Source organism: Schistocerca gregaria, chromosome 1 (genome assembly GCF_023897955.1).
Source record: "Schistocerca gregaria isolate iqSchGreg1 chromosome 1, iqSchGreg1.2, whole genome shotgun sequence".
In the NCBI taxonomy this organism is placed as follows: Eukaryota; Metazoa; Arthropoda; class Insecta; order Orthoptera; family Acrididae; genus Schistocerca; species Schistocerca gregaria.
This window is the reverse complement of record NC_064920.1, coordinates 161989670-162012184: the sequence shown is the minus strand read 5'-3', so window position 1 is coordinate 162012184 and position 22515 is coordinate 161989670. Positions and strand designations below refer to the sequence as shown.

The window sequence follows — 22515 nt, the reverse complement described above, 5'->3', positions numbered from 1 at the left end:
GGACAATCTGTGCATCAAAGGATACACTCTGCAGGAAGCAGTATGTGGATGATGATGAGGTGGTTATTGATGCAGCAAAACTTTGGCCCCAATGTTTACAAGTAGGGTGGTACCATGCAGGCATACAGGCCCTCCCAGTAAGGTGGCATAAGGCTGTCACACTGAATGGGGATTATGTTACAAAATAGGGTTTCTATACAAAAGAGTGGGGAATAAAATGGCGAATTGGAATCCCAAATAAAACCATTCAGGGGGAAAAATGTGTTACACTACTTATTGAATGCCCCTTGTAAAATGAGGGCAATGGAATGTAGTTGAATTAAATCAGGTGTTACTGATGGAATTTGCTTATGTAATGTGATACTAAAAGTAGTTGATGAATTTTGTTACTTTGCCAGCAAAATAATCAGTGATGGCTACAGTAAAGGGGATATAAAAGGTAACCTGGCCCTAGAACAAAAAGCACTTCTGAAAAAGAGGGATTTCTTAATATCCAATATAGTTCACAGGTGAATGGCGAGAAGTCATTGTACAAGAGGCACAATATTTCAGCAAGTAACCTCATTGCCATTATGAGGTGTACTGATGAACTGACTGCCTTCAAGCTGGCACAGGTCTTCATCCCCCCCCCCCCCCCCCCCCCCCATCCCCGCCTCATCCTCCAACTTAGCACTCCTCATAATTAGTAATCTCTTCATCCCGTTCCCTCTCACTAGCCTTTTTCTGTGGTTTCCACACAGGGGTATGTTTTGGAAGCATCTCCACTGTTGATCCACCTGTTTTTTTAAGTCAGTTTGTTGTGGGATGTCTCCTTCCCTTTTCTTAACCAGATTGTGTACAGGTTCCCAGGCCTTACTAAGATTGTAGGCACTATCCCTATTGGTCATCTGTTGTCTGATTCGACTCTTGATAGTTTCTATAATGACACAGTTCCAGAAGTTAAACCTTAGATGGTCATAATCCATTCCATTTAATTACAATAGTCAGTCTTCTGCAAGTGCCGACATGTTAGGCTGTTGCACCTTGATATGCCATTGGTCACAGTGATGGTCTATGACAACATGTACTATCTGACCTTTGTACATGCAACACTGGCATGGGACTTTTATAGTTCCTGGATTTTTGGTGTCCAAGATTAGCTTGACACTACCAAGCAGTGCCCATGTTTTAGCTGGCAGGTGTATAATGGTCCTCACTTGATGTTTGTGTAGATTTCATCCTATATTTGTAGATAATATTCCACAGAATGGAATAAACAGAGTGGCTCCATCCTCCTGAGGGTCTTCCTCTGTTTCCATTGACAGCACCTTCAGTGTAGGACATAGCAGTCTCCTAATTTCCCTCTCTGTGTAGCCTTTTCACTGAACACTGTCCACAGGTGTGCTACTTATTGGTTGAGACTCTCGTTGTTGGAGAGGATGCGAGCCCTATGTAAAAATGTTTCAAGCACTGTGTTCCTTTATGGCTATTGGTGTCCCTTGTCCGTGTGTAAGTATAGGTCGGTGTGTGTTTTCTTAAGGTACACACTGTGACACAAAGTAGTTTTTGCTCTTCTTTTTACGAGGACATCCAGAAAGAGGAACACCTTGACTTCCATGATAAAATTGGTGTATGGAATTGAGATGTATGAGGAAAGCATTCAGCTTATGTCTTCCATGTGGCCGTATGATGAGTGTGACATCAAAATACTGGTAAGAAATTTGATGGTTTTCATTGGGCTGATGCCAGGGCTTGCTTCTCTAAATGTTCCATATACACATTGGCAAAAATCGGTAAAGGTGGACTCCCCATGGCTACTCCTTCTGTCTGTTTGTAGCAACCGCTGTCAAAAAGAAAGTATTTCAACATCAAGCCATACCCGTAAAGTTTTTTAAATGTCATTGTCATGATCTCAGATGCTATAATTTTTTTTAATTGCAAATTCTGTATTAAGCCATTTTAAAGCATAAGATTTTTACAAAAATGTTTTTGTTTGAAACATATCATAACCTTATGCTTGAAAATGGCATAATGCGCAAACTGTAATCATCAAATAACATTCTAACAACCGAAAACCAGATGATGACATTTAAAAAATTTTTAAAAGCTGTGGACCCATATTACGAAAACTAAGCTTCAAGTTGTTGAGACATCCAACAAAATCCACAAAGTTGAAAGTATAATGTGGTATTTTGCCAGCCTAAGGGTATACAACTAGTGTGTCAGTTTTGACATCAATGTGACTCACAATTTTGTCTTAAAGCCATCCCTCTTTGTGAATGTGTGGAAGTCATTCAAGTCTCAGTAAAAACTATGTTCTCCATCATAGCTTTTTAACAACTGCATCTCACAAGCCAGATTCTTTGAGATCTGCCATGTCTTCATCTCCTCTCTCTTGGTGCAAATCAGTGTAATTCTTTGAATCTATTGAAATTTGTGCAAGTGAACAGCTGATCAGTTGTATAAGTGGGTACATATGTAGAAAAGACCGGTAACCCGCACTTGGTCTGTTTAAGAAGAGGAAGCAGATAGCAGACAACAAATATGACGCCGAGGGAGAAACAGTGGAGGTGTCACCAGTGTTAGTGCCCAGCTTTTAGTCGGTCAGTTCATCAACATGCTACCTGATTGCTTGGTAAAATGTTGTGCCCATTGTCCACTCATGACTGCTTGTTTGTCTGTGAACTATTTTATGATGAATTACTCAGGGAGACAATGAAGAATCACATTTTGTAAGGTATTTGACTAGAATGTAGTTGAAATCTGGTAGTACAGAAGAATGCTGAAAATTTGGTGGGTAAAATGAGTAAGTAATTGAGAGGAACTTAATCAAATTAGGGGGAAAAATAATTTGTGAATATCTTTAGTAAAATATGTGATCTGTTAAAAGAACATCATCAATTTGATTATAGAGGAAAGTGTAAGGGGTAAAAATTGTAGAGGTAGAACAATGCTTAACTCTAGAAATGAGTTTCACATGGGTGTAGGTTGCAGTAACTAAGGAGAAATGGAGAGGTTTGCAGAAGAACAGTTATTACATTTGTTTGGTTTCATATTGTTTGATATGCTCTTACTAAAAGATTTTGTTCATGCCTCTTTCAGATCATAGAAATGGATGTGAAGATAAGATACTGCCCTCAGTGCCAGGAGAATGCATGCATAATGGATTGGATGGACCAAATTCCAGAGTGAAAACTAATGTAGCTACAAATAAGTCTGATTCAAAAAGCTGTAAGCTTTCAAAGCCACACGGTAATAATAACTGACACTTTAAACTTCACATAAATTATGTTTGATAAGGGCCTTTATGTTTCATGTCACATAGAATTTGGAAAGCCTAGTATTTATGCATTGTAAATTTGTAAATGTATCTCAGGTCTCTGCCTTTAATATGATCAATTGAATTTATCACAATTAAAATTCCTGTTAGATTACAAATTACAGATGTAGTCGAGAGAAAGCGTTGATGCCTCATGTGTTCTGACTGAATTGCCTTCCTGAGTATGATGCCTTTCTGTACAGCCATGTTCATGTTGTTGTAAATATCCACCAGATTCTTGTACTAACATTTGAAGTTCAGCAACAATGTTTTCTTTATTATTGTCTGTTTCATTCAATGATACATTTACTTTCAAGCTTAAGTTGCAGAGGAGATACATTGCTTCGTTAACAGTGATTCAAGTATGGCCCATATGTTAGGTTGTATAACACAGTAGACATTGAATTACATTGACTAAAGGAGAAAATTTTTATAAAGATGCAGCCGAGGGAGTTGAATGATGTGATTATAGACCTCAAAAAAATGAGATAGACAGGAAATGCAAAATAGCAAAGTAGGATTGTATTGACGATTAATGTAAGGCTGTAGAGGCATGCATAACTGGGGGAAAAAGAGAGTTTGTGTATAGGAAAACAAGAGGCATCTTTGAAGAAAAGTGATCCAGCTTTGTGAATATCAAGAACTCCTGTGACAAGGCAGTACTAAGCAAAGAAGTGAAAGAAGAAATAAAAACGTTGAATTTTCACAGTGACAATATAATTCTGTCATAGACAGCAAAAAGATTTTGAAGAGATGTTCATTGGAATTGATATTGTCTTGAGAAGAGGTCACAAAAGCACTAGGGGTGTTCAGTAAGTAATGCAACACATATTTTTTCTCAGTCTGTATCGGTTGAAAATCCGTGGCATGTATGTCAGTTAGAACATCAGTGTGGCTCTCATTTGGGGTGTAAAGCCATCCCTCTTTGTGAATGTTTGGTAGTCATTCAAATGTTAGTAAAGTCTATGGTCTCTGTCGTAGCTTTTTAACAACTGCATCTCACTAGCCAGGATCTTTGAGATCTGCCATGTCTTTATCTCTTGTCTTCTAGTGCAATCAGTTTAGTTCTTTGAATCTATTGAAATTTGAATAAGTGAACAGCTGATCAATTGTGTAAGTGGCTACATTCTTAGTAATGGCTAGGAACCTGCACTTAGTCTGATTAAGAAGAAGAAGAAGAAGAAGGAGATATCACACCACAAATATGACTCTTAGGGCTGTTGCAGCAACAGTGAAGATGCCACCAGTGGCAGACTGAGTGTGGCAATGGGCTTGGGGACGATACTTGGTTACTTGCTGTGCACCTACTCCAGGATGTGAATTATGATGTAGTGGCAGGTTGGAGAGACGAGAAGGAGATAAAATCCCAGAAATGCCTTCCAGGTACTTCTAATAATTTCCGGGTATGCAGCTGGATCCCGTCGACATTCTGCCACAGTTTGGCAGAATTTTGACGGGATCCGGCTGCATACCCGGAAATTGTTAGAAGAACAAATACGACGGGAAAATTTCAGAAGTCGCCTTCCAGGTAGTCATTTCATCAGCGCAGTAGATGATAACACGGTTGCTTGGCTAAATATCAGACCCATTGTCCACTAATGTCTGGTTCTGTGCCTGTGAAATATTTTATCTTAAATTACACATCGAGAAGTTAAAGAATCTTTATTCTGAAGGTATTTGTCTAGAATGTAGTTTGAAAGCTGGTACTATGGAAGAACACTGAAGATTAGATGGGCAGATCAAGTTACCTAACAGGGAGGTTGTGAATCACATTGGGGAAAAAAACAAATATGTGACAAAAATTCACTAAAACGAGTGATTGATTAATAGAACTCATTCTAAGGCACAAGCAGTCTCAGTTTGGCTATGGAGGGAGGGAAATGTAGTATTTACTGTAGAGGAAGACCAAGGCTTCACTCTAGAAACCAGGGTCAAATGGATTTCGGTTCTAGTAGCTATGGAGAGACGAGGCTTACACAGGATATAGTAGTGTAATAACAACAACTACTGTTGTTTTATTTGTTTGGTTTCATTTCTTACAATATGCTAATAATGAAATGTTTTGTTCATGGTTCTTTGCAGATTACAGAAATAGATGTGAATATAAGGTACTGCCCTTGGTGCCAGGAGAGGGCATGCTTAGTAGACTAGTTGGACCAAATTCTAGTGTGAACACTGATGTGGCTGCAAATAAATCTCATTCGCAAAGCTCAAATCTGTCAAAGTATTGGACTAAAAGTTGACACTTTAAACGAAACAAAATTTGTATATGATAATAAGTGTTTATGATTCATGACAGAAACTGAACAGCCTGGTACCAGATGGCTATAATTAATGTGCAGCTACTCACAGATGTCTAGTGTGGGCTGTAATTATCATATAGCAGCGAAACTTGGTACATTTGCTAATACATTATTGCAGAACTGATTACACTGGGAAGAAACATTAGTTCCAGTTGTGGCCACCAGGTCTAAATCTGGTGCTGTACAGTTTGCATCACAGTATGACATCTGCACTGTCATTTGACAAATCATAATGTGGGTGAAGAGTATGGCTATCATGTAGAGAGACCATGCACTGTTAGTGGAACTGCTTCATGTGAATGCCAGTGATTACAGGGCTTCATTGAGAGAGTGTTTCTGACTGAAAGACCAGAGTAGAGGGCCGATTTCATTAAAAGAATATGATAATGAACTTTAGAAACACAGGTGACCTTCATGTAGCATGTGGAAGTTATTGACTTTTGCTTTTGTTTCAACTGACTAAGTAACATGTGCTTGCATAATGTTATTGCTGGTGCAGTGTCATGAGAATTGTCCATCCCATGGTCAACAGTATGGAAAATTTTATGGTCTGTTTGACAATAGTACCCATACAAGATCAATGATGCAGCATCTGAAACTTTATGATCCACTGCAATGTTCTGAATTTGTTCTTTGAGGCCTGGCATGGATCAAGGTTGATGAAATGCGGCTGGGCAACATTCTATGGAGTGACGGGGCACATTCTACACAAGGGGATGCTGTGATATGCAGAACTGCCAAATTTCAGGTACTGTTATTCCACATGCTGTGCTGGAAGAGCAATTGCGCTCACTGTTTGCAACTATGTGGTGTGGATTCACAAACACGTTTATTCTCTGTTCTTTCTTCTTTGAAAAGGGTACTCCCAGAGGGCCTGTCGGATGTAGCACTGCAACATCTGCATGTAATCGAGACCTCCTTGTACAGCATGTGATTCCTGCTTTGGAAGAGCACAGCTGTGTGAAACCACTGTTTTTATGCAAGATGGGGCAACATCTCGTGTTGCTCACCCAGTGAAAGACATGTTTAATACAACTTTCTATGAATGTGTTTTCTCTAGAGGTTTTCCGGATGCATGGCCTGCAAGATCACATGATGTAAAGCCATGTGAATTTTGGCTCTGAGGATATGTAACAGAACCTGTTTACCAGGGACATGTTCGGTCTGTACCTGATCTGAAGGCCAGTATATAGGAATATGATGCTCAGATTCCTCTCGGACTGCTGCAATCAACTGTTGAACATATTATTTTACAGATGCAGCATCTCGTCAGTGTCTCCATGCTCATATTTCCCATATTGAACAAGTTATGTATGTAGCAGTGAGTAATAAAATACCAATATTGTGCCTTTCTCCTTTATTTAATATTTTCTACCCACATCCTGTTCCTAATCCATTTCATGTAGGAACATATGGGAACGTATCTGTATGTCTTTCTTACATTCACAGTGCCAGATTTGCACCTGTTGGCCAAAATTGGAACTAATTTTTGCATTGTAAATTGGTTTTGCATTAACGCATTACAGTATATACCAAGTTCCACTGCCATATGATAATTACACCCCATGGTGGACCTCTGTGAGTAGCTGCATTTTAATTATAACCACCCAGTATTTATGCACGTTAAACATGTAAATGTGAAGGTTCTATCTCAGGTGCTTTGCCTTTAATATGATAAATTAAATTTGACTATCACAATTAAATTTCCTTGTTAGAAGACAAACAATGGATATAGTTGAGAGAATACATCTGGATTGCTTTACTGAGTATGATGCCTTTTATATACTGATGTTTGAAGTTCAGTCGCAATGTTCTCATTATTAGTGTCTGATTCAAAGATACATTTACTTTCAAGCTTAAGATGCATAGGAGATCCATTGTTTGAAAAACAGTGATTCAAGTATGACCTATATGCAAGGATGTTTAATGCAGTAGATACTGCACTTAAATCCAGCAGAGGAATCGAACATAAAAGTAATACAGACTTCTAAAAATTACAGTAACGTAAAGTGCAAAATATATTCTGCTTATAGGAAAATTAGAGGCACCTTTGGAGAAAAGTGATCCAACTGGCAACTGGTATTCGGCAGAGAAGTGATATCTGAATGGTGTAAGGAGCACGTAGAAGGGCTCAAAAAGATAAATTAAATTGAAGGCAGTATTATAGAAGGGAAGGAGGAAATAGATGAAGATTAGGTTGGGAGATACAATAGTGCAAGAGAACTTTGAAAGAGAATTGACAGACCTAAGCAGGAGCGAGACCCCTGGAGTAGACAACTCCCCTCGACATTATTGAGACCCTTGGAAGACCCAGCTGTGACAGAATAATTCCATCTGGTCTACAAGACATATGAGGCAGGTGAAATGCCCTTGGATGTCAAGAAAATTTAACAATTCCAAATCCAAAGAAGGCATGTGCTGACAGGCGTGTGTGCTACCAAAATATCAGTTTAATAAGTAAAATACTGAAATTTACAGAAGAATGGAAAAAAAACTGGTAGAAACTGAGCTCGGAAAAGATCAGTTTGGGTTCCGGAAAACTGTAGGAACACGTGAGTCAACATGAGTTATCATAGAATGTAGGTTAAAGAAAGACAAACCTATGCCTATAGCATTTTTAAATTTAGAGAAAAATTTTGATGGTGTTGAATGGAATACACACTTTGAAATTCTGAAGGTAACAGGGATAAGATACATGGAGTGAAATGTAATCTATAACTTGTACAAAAACCAGATCATAAATATAAGAGTTAAAGGACATTAAAGAGAAGGGAGTGAAACTCAGTTGTATCTTATCTTTGATGCTATTCAGTCGGTGCAAATGGAATGTGTGGCATCTTGAGAAGAGGTTATAAAACAAATATTAACAAAAATAAAACAGCTATAATGGAATGGAATGGAGTTGAATTAAATTAGATGAAGATGAACTAATTAGATTAGGAAATCAGGCACTAAAAGTAGTTGATATATTTGCCGTGCACGAAAGTGAAAATGGATGATGAGCAGTTCAGACAAGAAGAGAAAAGCTTTTGTAATGTGGCGCCACAGAAGAATGCTGAAGATTAGATGAGCAGATCAAATAACTAAGGGGGAGGTTTTGAATCACATTGGAAAAAAAAGTGTCACAACTTGGCAAAAAGAAGGCATAAAGGAATCATCAGTTTGCTTATGGAGGAAAGTGTAGGGAGTAAAAACTTGTAGACAGAGATCAAGGCTTGTCTTTAGAAACTAGGTTCAGATGGATGTAGGTTGCAGGGATGAAGAGGAAGATAGAGTAGTGTAATAACAAGAGCAGCAGCAGCAGCAGCAGCAGCAGCTGTTGCACAGTATTTGTCTAGTTTCATTTGGTATGATTTGTTTTTACTAAAAGCATGCTTCTTCACAGGTCACAGAAATGGATCTACAGATAAGGTATTGCACTCAGTGCCAGGAGAGTGCATACATAATGGACTGGATGGACCAAATTCCAGTTTGAAAACTGATACAGTTACAAATAGTTCTCACTCACAACACTCTAAACTGTTAATGTCTCGAGGTAATAACTTTCACTTTAAACTTAAAAAAATTGTGTCTAATAATAAATATCTTAGAGATTCATGGCACTTAGAAATAAGGAAGATTGGTATTTACACTTTGTAAGTGTGTAAATGCGAAGTATCCATTCCAGTGCCCTTCTGCAATAAACTTGTGTATCAGAATTAAATTCCTTTAATATACAAGGATGGTTTGATGGCTCTGGTAAATTTCCATGAAAGAATGGAACCTTTTTGTTGCACTTTTGTGGTTCGTAAGCTTGATTATTCCAAGGATCATATAAAGAATTTCAACAATTTACAGCATAGAATTCATTATTGACAGCCATCTGAATTGGTCAATGTGTCAACTGCAACTGAAAATGGAGAAAATAAAGTTTCGTACTGTTATTAGACCTTTTCGTGTCAATGACTGGACTGCCACACAAGTCAAAACAGAATTGGATGAAGTTCATGTGGACTCAGTATCATCGTTGAAGACCATTTGTTCCTCAGTGTCTGCTTTCAATATTTCATCTATTTACTTTCAATCTCGGAGTTGCTTCCCTTACCTAAAATTTTGAGAACTTTAAATGCACTGCAACGAAATCCTGTTAATTGATTTCATACATCATAATAGTCGGATTAAGCTAAGCAGCATTCAGGTCTTGTTCACTGAACAAATATAGATAGCCTGCAGTTGATTACTTCTCTCACTTAAAGACTGCTTTTTACCTTACACATCCTTTCACAGAAAGAAAAACCACTTCCTTCCACTGAATTTTCCTTTTAAAATACTATGATCACCATCTCTCCAGCATGAAAAGTTACATCCATTTGCATTCTTTCAAATCTTTTACGAAGTGTACCTCTTTCAGGCATTCCAACTCTATATTTTTTTCTTTATTTGAGAATTGAAATTTTGCAATTTCAGTTCTTCACTGACTTACCTCCTTTGCAAATCTACAATTTCACTTACCTGCCTAAATTACATATTTCCTGACTTGTTACTTGGAGGTATTCCAGTGGATGTTGCATGGTTTAATGCAGTTTCTTCATTACTTATATGTATTCTTGGCTGTGATCTTATGAAAGACTTGGTAGACTCCTCCTCCAACTGTGGTGTTATTGCTATTAAGAAATGCATTACCACAATCCTAACTTCTTATAAATAACATATTAATAAACCATATACTGACATTAAACAAGTACAACATTGAACTGATCACATCAATAGCTTCTGACAGTCATAATTCTACCAAGGATTCTCAACACAGAATGAGTATTAAAAGGACATATCATTTATCTCTTTGTACCACATAGTAACTGATGTCACAATTATTTATGTACCTTTTTCTGGACTTCTGTGCCCCATTAAAGTTGGATAGTGATCCCAGGAACTTCTGTATTTGAGTCCAAACAGTACTTACTTTCGCCGAGTTACTGTAATCGCCATCCCATCCTGAAGACATGGGTCTTCTCTCAGCATGTATTTTAAAAAAAAAAAATATCCCGCACAATATCTGCTGTTACCTGCGAGACCTTATTTTATAGTTTCCATTTACAAGTATTATTCATTGAGAAGAAGACATAGGTATACGCATCACTCCTCTTAAATGGTATTTATCACAACTCGTACTTTGATTGCCTAATCTCCTCTAGGACAATGCGATAACTAGTTAGCCAATAAATTTGAATCAAAGTAGGTGCTTTTAAAGTAGGTGACAATGGTAGCATGTTCTCTAACTGTTTCACCAAATTTATTTATGATACAATTTGTTTCTAATCCCACTTTACTTGTTAATTACAGCAAATGTGCTGTTGAAACAAAGTTACAGTGTATGGAAATACACATATGTTGTTGCTTTTCTTTTATGGTTGATGACCATGCTCAACTTGCTTGATCAGGTGACTAAATGATCACATAACCTGTATGCTTGTATCCACACTACATTGATCTTTCAAACTCAGCAACATTTTTTCTTCACCTGCATCTACAACATTCTTCAGTTTACTTACTTTCAAGCAGGCAAGATCCAGTGTTCATTAAACAATTATTCAAAAGCACAAATGTCTGCATTAAAATATTATTTTTAAATATTAACTGATTCTTTTCACTTAAGAAGTCTTAATTTCCCCACAGACAAAATTTGCAAATCGAGTTATGGCGATCTCTGGAAGGGAGGAAGAAGGAATTGACAGTCCTTCTCAAAGTGCAGAGAGCATTATAAATATTTATTACGAAGAACGGTAGACAAAGATAGGAGGCATCAGTGAGAGTAGTAGCTTAAATTAAACAAGGCTGCACAGCAGTTTCCCTGTCTTATTCTGAACCAAATTTGCAGCTGAGTCAACTTCCATTTTAACCATTACATAAGGTACTGTAGATTCCTTGAATAAAAACATGCGCCTAGAGATTAGAAAAAAATGGACACATCCTTCTACAAGAAGGGTAACAGAAGTGATTTACAAAACTAATGTCCAGTTTCAATGGAATCTCACTTGTAGAATCCTAGAATGTGTGTGAACTGAAGCATAATGACATGTCTCAAACAGAGTGATCGACATCCTAAAGTCATGGATCAAGGTAATCAGGTGGGTAAAGTATTTCTTAACTTCTGGAAAGGCATTTAACTCAGTACTACACCTACATTTATTAACTTAGGTATGAACATATGAGGTTTCAAACGAAATTTGTGACTAGACTGAGGATTTCCTAACTTTTTGCAGACAGTGACATTGTCTATAATAAGTACTATGTAAAACAAAAACTGCACAAATAATGGGGCAAAACTTGACAATATTTCAAAGTGGTGTGAAGATTGGCTTCTTGCTTCTAATGTACTAAAATGTAAAATTGTGCAGTTGGCAAAATGCAGCAAGTCACCATTGGAACCAGCCAACTCAGAGATACCTGAGTGTAACGATTTGCAGGGATATGAAGTGGATTGATCATGTAGGCTGAGCCATGGGTGAAGCAATTGTAATAGTTCAGTTTATTGGTTGGGTACTGGGCAGGTACTGTCAATCTACAAAGAGGACTCCTTAAAAATCACTTGTGCATCCCATCCTTAAAATATTGCTCAAGTGTGTGGGATCTACACCAAATAGGACTCATAGGGGAAATTGAATGATACAAAGGAGGGCTTCATGAATGGTGTCAAGTCTGTTTGACTCACAGGAGTGTGTCACAAGAAATGCTAAAAACCACGAATTGACAGATGCTCAAAGATATTAATCACCTTATAAAAGTTTACTTACAGAGTTTCAAGTACAAATATTAATTGAACGTTCTGGATATATTTTTCATCCCCATATGTATCACTCATACAGCAGTCATGAAGACAATTTTATGCTAATTACAGCATCCGCTGACACTTTTAAACAGTCTTTCTTTCCACACTCCATACATGAATGGAACAAGAAGAAACACTAAAATGTGGTCTAGTGCTAAGTACCTGAACCCTCACACTTCACAGTTGTTTGCAGCTTATGTATGTAGATGTAGAATTTACTGTAAATAAGACACATTAAGTTGCAGAAAGGCACAATTAAAATGGTTGGTAGCAATCCGTCTTTTCCACATTGTTTATATTCCCACATGGAGTTTCCATTGTTAGATGTAGAATTTGGTGGGTAGTACAATGGTAAGCACTTTATCAGCTTCAATATAGAGATGATAAGTGCAGAGTGAGAAGTAACAAAGGCTTCCCTCCCATCAGCATACAAAACACAGGACATTAAATCATGGTGTACCGTGAGTGTGATGCTCCAAACACTGCATTCCAGCGGGTCTTCATGCCACAAGAGATAAGCGTGCATCATTGGATACACACTCCCTCTGTCCCTCCTTCCTTCTTGCCACCCTACAATTCCTTCATGATTTCGTTCTGACATTTTTAGTTATTTATTTTATTTTTTAACATGAATTCAGGTTAAATTTACTGTTGAAATTAAAATTCATATTTCTACCATTTTCAGATTATACATATTATCGAAAAAGAATTAAGAAGAAACCTTGGCCGTATATTATAGTGGAAAGTGACACCGATGAAGACGAATAATAATTCAACAAAATGTATGGTGATATTCAACTGCTGCTGTCATTGAAGAATTGTTGTTTCCATCCAGTAATACAAAAGGCTAGTGAGAAGGCCATTTTACATTTTCTAATTAAATTTAGAATTACCTAAAGTGACTTTATTGCAATGCATTCTGTACACTGAACGCTGTGTTTGTGATTAGGTAGTGGATAATTTGTGTGAGACCTGCAACCAATTACTTTTTAATGTTCTTTCAAAGTTGCTATTCACCATATAGCGGAGATGTGTGTGTGTGTGTGTGTGTGTGTGTGTGTGTGTGAGAGAGAGAGAGAGAGAGAGAGAGAGAGAGAGAGAGAGAGAGAGAGATCTGCAACTCAGCATCTCCACTATATGGTGAGTAGCAACGATCCTTCTCATAATATTGTTACATTTCATCCTGGATTTTCCATTGTTTGACTACTGTTACCTTACTTTTGGGAATCTTGAGTTTAACGTAGAACCTGATTTGTAGAACCTGATTTGGTCATGTGTTTTTGTTTAAGATAATTCTGGCTCTTTTTATCAGTGCTGATTTAAGCCCACATTACTTACAGTCATTAAGTTAATTCTCCAGTTGGTTTTCAGTCATTGGCTTGGCATCTGTCTTGGTTTTCATGTGATACATGGTTTGTGGCAGTGACCTACATAGTTTGTATCAGATTTGGGCACAGAAATGGTGATCATGAAATCAATACCTTGTGCGTTATTAGTGCATCCTGTATGCAAGGTTTATTGAATTGTGGCAGCAGTATTAGATGATGCTACAACAGCGACAACAACAGCAAATTCAAAGACACTTAGAGATACTACAGACAGAGCGGAGTGTGTTGCTGAAGTGCATAACGCATCAGGACAGTGTTCCAGAAACAGCATCAAGTCACTGGTATTTCTGTGATCATTATAAGCTCCTACATTGCAGGCTTTTTATGATTCCAGGGAAAGTTGGGGTACATGTCTCCTGTTACAAAGGTGGCCATTTCTGACTTAAGTGCTGTGTGTGGGGTATGTTCTCCAGTACCTTGGCAGGTGCATAGATAGGAAAGCAGGAGGAGATTATATTGCATTTATTGACTGATGACTCAATACACCATTGCAGTATTGCTGCTGCAGTGAGGCCAGTGTCCCACAAGCAGTGTGTGATGTCCCCCCAGAAGAATGCTGGTGCAGCGAAACAATGTCACATCCTTGCTGACCAAGTAGTGTGTCGTCGTCTGCCATATGCCGCCTACTGCCAACTGTGGCTGGCAGAAATGTGCAGGTGCCCTAAATTGAACTCAAGACCCTCAGAGACTGGCTGGTGGATCAGGCAATGATGGCAGCTGTGTGATCTCACCCCAGCAGAACTTGTTTGAAACTCAGAACTGCAATGCTGGTTTGTGTTCCAATTTTTTGTGTAACCAGTAGTATTTACTCTCTCTCTACCCAGCTGTTTTGTCACAGGATACAGGCACCTGTCATATAATAGGCTGTGGAAATGCTGCACAGTGCTATATCATATTGCAAGACGGCATGCCATAGGTGCCAGGTGCGAGAAAACAGTGTTGCCAATCTTCTGGTGGTCTCATAAAAGTGTCCAGCTGTATTACTGTGACTGCAGCTGACTTGCATGTAACTCAGATTGTTGCAAAGGCCTGCTTGTAACTTTGGCCTAAACACTCCTTCCCCCTTGGCTACTGGTGATCCTGTGAATGGGCTGGAAATGACTTGATAATTTTGGGTCTACAGTTTTCATCGCCTTTGAGCTGCACTATCTCCCATACCACTATTTACAGTTTTTACATTTTATACAGAGTGTACTCTTGTTCACTGAACACTCCATTACTGGGTGTATGGGAACTGTTATACCCAGATTGTTCCATCACTTATGCTTTCACTCTGTTTGTGTTTCTGGTGCATTGGATTGGTAGGCAATGGACTATAAGATTAGGTGGATCAATGACTTTATGCCAATGGCAGACATAGGCCACACACGCAATGACCAAGATTAAGGAAGTTTCCCAGGTTGAAATTCCTATTAACAGACTCGGTGCTGATATCCACTATAGTATTGTTGAATATGCTGATATAACCGTTCTGTGGCACCCTTTCTGCGCTGGTTGTAAGTTGTCAGAGGATATGTGAGGTCCTGAGCCACAGTCCCTGTTATTGACACAAGTAGCTAAAAAGTAGTCCCAGAGATGTCACATTGAGTCCCATTTAACAGTATTCCACTGTTCCGCAAATCTAACTGTTCCTTACCCTTTGAGGATCTCTTTATGTAGCAGCGATGAGTGAGTTACACAGCAAGTGCACCCAGTGGGGTCCCACCTTCTGAAAATATGGGTAATGGGTCAGGATGTGCTGTTGGCACCTGCCGGTGTCAATTCCCCTGAGGAATAGTTCTGTTTTGTGATCCCTGCAACAGTTTGGAACATCATAGAAGGGAATAATGTAACCTGCTCACTCTGGCACTGGTGCAGCTCTTCTGCTGCCATTAACACTTGTGTCTTCCTATTTGATATGACTAACAGGTTCTCCTCCCTTTTGAGCTAGACAAACTTCTTTGAAGTCACCATTCTGCTTTCCTCTCTTCTCTGCACCATCCCATCTCTCACTCTTAGTGCATACAGCAAAGTATCATGTTGCACCACATTGCACTTCTTAATCAACCCTACCCTTTTATTTTCAAAATTCCACACTGGTGTATAGTTTTCTTTCACTCTGAATTTCACTGTTTCATATGGACAACATCTCCCATCCACACTAACTCACACGATGCAAGTCCCATGCTCTTGTACACTGCCACTATATAAGGCTACAGAGTATCCCAGTCATTATATTGACTGTTGATGCAATGACTCAACATTTTCCTCAGTGTTCTGTGCACCTGTTCCATTCTGCCATTCACTTTTTGGTGTAACAAATTTTCCCTTAATTTACAAATTCATAGCCAATAACAAAAGCTGCTTCATTCATTCTAAATTGAAATTATTGTCTTGGTCCGTAATCTAGATCTGAATTTTGGTAACCAACTACTAACCATGGCTTGAGCCACTATCACAGCTTGCTGATTTGGCATAGCCACCATTGCTACATAGCAGGGAAAGTGGTCAATTATCATTATTACATAACGATTTTGTGCTGGTGTTTCCACAAAAGTACCTAAGATTTCCAATCTTATCATCTCAAACGCTTTTCTGGCATATGGTAATCTCTGCAGTGGAATAGACTCATGACTTAATTTGGCTTGTTGCACACGTAGTACACAGTATCTCTCATTCTGCAACAAATCTTGTTTATATGCCTGCCAGCAATACATGTGCCTCTATTGTTCTATGGCCTCCATGTCCTGGCAATATGGGGCCATGTGACTGTTGTAACACTTCAATTCACAACATAGCTGGTGTCACAGTATGATATCTGAATTTTATTTGTTTATGTAATAACCCTTCATGCTCAGTGAACAGTGGTTGTGTTGCAGATAGCTGACAGTCTGTCTTTTACAATACTGCAAAGGTGATACAAGTTATAATGCACATTTTCCGAGTCAGGCCATCCGCATTTTCAGGGGACTTGCCAGATCAATGCATCACCTCAGAATAGAACTCACATAGTTTTAATGCCCAGCTTGTTAACCAGCTGTATGGGTCTTTCAGTCTAAATACCCACTTCAAAATTGTATGGTTTTTATCTTAAACTTTCTCTCATACAAATAATAACAAAAATATGTTGTTTTATGTATGACACTTAGCATCTCTTTCTCTGCTGTTGAGTACTTTTTCTCCACTCCATTTAACTGTCTTGAAGTATATGATTCTGGATGTTCTGCCTGTCTGCTTGTTGAATACACACAGCCGAGCACATAGTTGTGCGATGTTCTGCTGGTTCTGTACCCTGATATGGGGTAGCGAAGTGATGTCTGATTGGGAACTAGGACTTCCTATTATCCAGTCTTGCTCACCTTATTGTTTCAACATACTTGCCAATGTCTTCTGATCAAACTTTGTTTCTTGAAGTGATGCAGTTACTGTTGGAAGATGAGTACAAACCCAACATCTAATTTTTGAAATAAATGTGACACTTCTCATAAACAACATATTGTATATTGTACTCTTGTTTACAGTGACCATGAATTATAAAATTGCTTTAATATTTCGAATATTACATTTACATTGATAAGGACTAAGTCCAAAAATGTTCTGTCTTTATTTAACAGATTCCAATTGAGTGAGTATATAACAAGTTTTCTCTTGTTCCCATGACGCTTTAGTCATTGTCTTGGCCGCTCTTCCTCCATGGCTCACAGCATATCGGCAAGACAGTGCCCGACGACACAGAATGAACCTCCTGACCATCAGATACCGTGAAAGTTGTATGATTTTTATTGTCATCCTGGCTTGCAGATACACTGTGTCCATGCATTTTGAGACAGTGCAACACATCATTTCATCAAATTGAAATGTTTCACTGCAGGTTCCTGTCCTTAGGCGAATGATGGCGTCACTGTTGTGAAATACTAACCAAACAGCAAATATTCAAAGTTCAAAACTAGTTTTAACCTTCATACTACAAGTATTAATACCAGTATTTGTGTCTATTTGATGTACTTGTGTGTCATTTGTAATAAATACATGTATTCATGTTTATTATATGTGTAATGCTCTGCAATGAAGTGTAAACCGTCAGTCACAGCTATTTATTTGTCTCAATTTCAGTTTGATTAATTTTTATTAACCTTTCTGTCAGGTAATCATTCTTTTACTGTGGACATGGGACCTTGGATGTTGTTGTCATGGTCTTGAAGACTGGTTTGATGCAGTTCTCCATCCTTCTCAATTCGATCCTGTACAAGTTTCTTCATCTCTGAATAACTACTGCAACCTACATCCTTCTGAATCTGCTTACTGGATTCGTCTTTTGGGTCTCTCCCTACAATTTCTATCCCCCACATTTCCCTCTAGCACTAAATTTGCGATCCCTTGATGTTCCGGAATGTGTCCTGTCAGCTGATTCCTTTTTCTAGTCACAAAATTCTTCTCTCTCCAATTCTGTTCAGTGCCTCCTCTTAAGTCATATGATATACCCATCTAATCTTCAGAGTTGTTTGGCAGTACCACTTTCAAAAGTTTTGATTCTCCTCTTGTCCAAACTATCCATCATCCACATCTCTCATGGCCACATTCCATACCAATACTTTCAGCAAAGACTTCCTGATACTTATATCTATATTTTGATCTTAACAGATTTCTCTTCTTCAATAATACTGTTCTTGACATTGCCAGTCTACAATTTTATGTCCTCTCTACTTTGGCCATAATCAGTTATTTTGCTGTCTAAAAAGCAAAACTCCCATACTACTTTAAGTGTCTCATTTCCTAATCTGATTCCCTCAGCATCACTTGATTTAATTTGACTGCTTTCCATGATCCTTGTTTTGCTTTTGTTGATGTTCATCGTATATCCTCCTTTCAAGACACCGTTCAACTGTTCTTCCATGTCCTTTGCTGCCTCTGGCAGAATTTCCTTGTCATTGGCAAACCTCCAAGTTTTTATTTCTTCTCCCAGCACCTTTATTCCTACTTCAAATTTTTCTTTGGTTTCCTTTACTGCTTGCTCAGTGTATAGACTGAATAACATTGGGGATCGGCTGCAATCCTGCCTAACTCTCTTCTCAATCACTGCCCTGTCAACTCTTACAACTACCACCTGGTTTCTGTACAAGTTGTAAATAGCCTTTCATTCCTTGTATTTTACCTCTGCTACCTTCAGAATTTCAAAGAGAGTATTTTAGTTAACATTGCCGAAAGCTTTCTGTCTGTCTGTAAAGACTGTAAACATAGGTTTGCCTTTCCTCAAACTTTCTTCTAAGATGAGTTGTTGGATCAGTATTGCCTCACTTGTTCCTACATTTCTCCAGAATCCAAACTGCTCTTTTCTGAGGTCAGTTTCTACCAGTTTTCTCATTGCTCTGTAAAGAATTTGTGTTAGTATGTTGACTTATTAACCTGATAGTTTGATATTTACTGGCCATTAAACAGTTTTTTGTAACATTTTTTGGTTTTATCTCGTGAGCTGCTCATTACCAGAAATTACAGTCCAGTAGCCATTTAATATAATCATCCATATTTCATCTATTCAAATATATTGCTTCCAGAACTCTGCCTTTTCTAGCCATGCTCAGTGCACTTTTGTTTTGGAAATCACCAGACACATTCTGCACCTCGGGCAAGCCTGTGAATATAGGTTTTCATAAATGGATGTAAGAAGGGTTCCATAATTAAAACTATTGAATATGGTAAAGAGGGAAGCTTGCCAAGGTACTCCAGGAAGGAGAATAAAGTCTAAGGATGTTAGAACTTAAGAAAGGAAAAAGGTAGACTTTGGAATACTCTACAGAAGACTTCCTTGATTTCACCCCCTCCCCATTTGTGATCGTATGCACCAGCGATAAAGCAAAAATGAAATGTCCATAACATTTGTCATATTTCATACATGGTTTGAGATATCCGAACAAGACTTTGGCAAATGACAACACGCAAAGAAAAGACTTGCCATATGGTTATTATGCGAAACTTTGTTATCTACTGTTATTCCACAAACTACAGATTTGTTCGATGAGATAATGTAATTTTTAAGGCCTATTGGTAGCTGTTGAAATGAGAAATGCTGTGGGTGTTGGAACAACATAAGTGAAGACATTACATATATATTCGTGTACCAATTATGTGGTTTTTCATAAGCTGTCAACCGTACCTCTCTTCGCGTAATAAACTTAATAAACAACTGTTTCAGAATCCTCTCACAGTTGCATCTTCTCAACATGTTAGTGAAATGACATTGTGTAAACTCTACTGTGTTTTCACACAAAGGAAATCCTAAAACTGCAACAAGAGAAATAAAGTTTTTAATCAAAATTCACCACTCATGTTGCTTCTCTGAAAGTTACAAATAGGTAACAAGTCAGCCACAAATATATCATTGCTTTTGTTGCATTTTCAAGGGAATTCTTTTTAGATGCTAACCAAAGCAAAGGTGACAGTAGATCATTTTGGGTGGTCGCTATGCAATTGTGAGCATGAAGGGGCTCCACCTAATATTTACGAAAAATGTGAGTGTAGGCTTCTGTTAAGAACAGCACTTCCCCCTCCAGCACTCGGCATTTCCCCTACAATGTGCTGACTCCCTGCCCACAATCTACATCACTTCCTCTCCCCGTGCTTGCCCTACCGTCTGCACATCTACTGGCCACATTGTACTGCACAAACTCTACCATAGAAGGTACTCCCTGATGTCTTAACAGGTCCTCTATGATCCCCCTCTGGCTGCTGTGGTGGCTGCAGGAAATGCAGCCGTGTCAGTGTAATTGGTGGCGCACGTAAGTGAAGGCGCTCCGACTGGATATTAGTCAATGCCACAGCTGTCTTTGGAATTGTAAGCACGATGTTTTCCCAAAAGTCGGATGGTATGTTACCAGTCTCATACATTCTACACACCAACATGAATAGCTGTTTTGTTGTCACATCTCCCCAGTGATTTTAGAATTTCTGCGTTACTTGATCTTGAGTCATCAACAGCTCTTTTAATTCCGACTCTAATACTGGATCCCCTATCTTTTGTTGACTCCTGTTTTTCTTTGATCAAGTCATCAGACAAGTTCTCCACCTTACAGAGGCCTTTGATGTACTCTTTGCACCTATCTACCCTCTCCTCTGCATTTAATAGTGTAATTCCCATGTTACCCTTGATGCTACCACCCTTGGTTTTTAATTTCACTGAAACATAGTTTTTACTTTTTTGTTTATGCTGAGTCAATTGGTTTGACAATCATTTCTTTTTTGGTTTGTTAACATTTTGCCTTGGCTTCTCTATAATTCCTATTTATTTCATTCCTAAGTGACTTGTATTTCTATATTCCTGAATTTCCCTGAATATTTTTGTACTCCCTTCTTTCATTCAACAACTGAAGAATTTCTTCTGTTACTCATGGTTTCTTCACAGGTACCTTCCTTGAACATATGTTATTCTTTCCAATCTGTGTGATTGCTCTTTTTAGACATGTTTCTTCCTCTTCAACTGAACTGTGTTCATTATCAGAAAGCTTCAAGCATACCTCTTCATTCCTTAGTACTTCTGTTTCACATTTCTTTGTGCATTGATTCTTCCTGGCTAGTCTCTCAAACTTTAGCCTACTCTTCACATCATTAATAAATTGTGATTGGAATTATATCTGCTCCTGGGTATACCTCACAGTCCAATATCTGGTTTCGGAGTCTCTGGCTGACCATGATGTAATGTAACTGGAATCTTCCTGTATCTCCTGGCCTTTTCCAAGTATACCTCCTTCTCTTGTGATTCTTGAACAGACTGTTCACTATTGCTAGCTGAAATTCATTGCACAGCTCAATTAGTCTTTCTTCTCTCTCATTCCTGTTATGAAGCCTATATTCTCCCATAACCCTTTCTTCTACTCCTTCCCCTACAACCACATTTCAGATTTCTGTGACTATTAAATTTTTACCTACTGAATTACCTGTTCAGTATGCTCATATATTTTGTCTCTCCCTTCATCTGCTGTTTGCGACATCAGCAAGTATGCTGGAACTCTTTTTGTCTATGTTAGTTTACTGTTGATTCTGATGAGAGCAATTCTATCACTAAACTGTTCTCAGTAACTCATTCTCTAGCCTACCTTTCTATTCATAACAAATACTACTCCTGTTATACAATTTTCTGCTGCTGTTGATATTGACCTATCCTTGTCTGACTAGAACTCCTTCTCTTCTTTCTGTTTCTCTTTGCTGACCCGTATTATATCTGGATTGAGCCTTAGCATTTCTCTTTTCAGAGTTTCTAGCTTCTGACATTCCCCACTCCAATTCATAGAAGGTTACCCTTTTGTCAGTTATTCAGTCTTTTTCTCATGACCGTCTCCTCCTTGGTAGTCTCTTCACAGAGATCCGAATGGGGGACTAGTGCGGAATCTTTTACTAGTGGTGTCACCATCATGACACTTTTTCAGTTACAGGCCACAAGTCCTGTGGCTACATATTATGTGTCTGTAATGCATGAACTCCCATTGCCTTCTGAATCTTCATGGTGTAGATCATTGCTGATTCATCTGCCTTTTGGGGACAGTTTCCCATCCCAAGGACAAGAGAGTGCTCTGAACCTCTGTCAGCTCCTCTGTTGTGTTTGAAAAGGCTATTAGCAGGCCGAGAGTGACTTCTTATGATGGAAATCTTCAGTCACCATTGCTGATCATTTTTATTCAAAATTTAAATGGTGGTGAAGTTCCAACCCAGGGACCCGGACATTTTCATTACTACTCAGAGATGCTAGCT

General features: G+C 38.4%; 1 protein-coding gene across 23 annotated transcripts in view; it reads left to right on the top strand.

Annotated features, from left to right (window-relative positions):
- The window catches only part of LOC126335720 (uncharacterized), a 201009-nt gene that overhangs the window by 164727 nt on the left and 13767 nt on the right, over nt 1-22515 (top strand). For 15 of the 23 annotated variants that reach the window (XM_049999282.1, XM_049999192.1, XM_049999333.1 and 12 more), the window contains 3 exons: nt 3082-3231; nt 8987-9136; nt 13095-13255. In XM_049999282.1, the coding sequence (XP_049855239.1) occupies nt 3082-3231; nt 8987-9136; nt 13095-13177 (383 nt within the window). In that variant the 3' untranslated portion in view covers nt 13178-13255. The remainder of the gene's footprint in view (nt 1-3081; nt 3232-8986; nt 9137-13094; nt 13256-22515) is intronic. The other 8 variants (XM_049999320.1, XM_049999313.1, XM_049999305.1 and 5 more) reach the window with 1 other exon arrangement.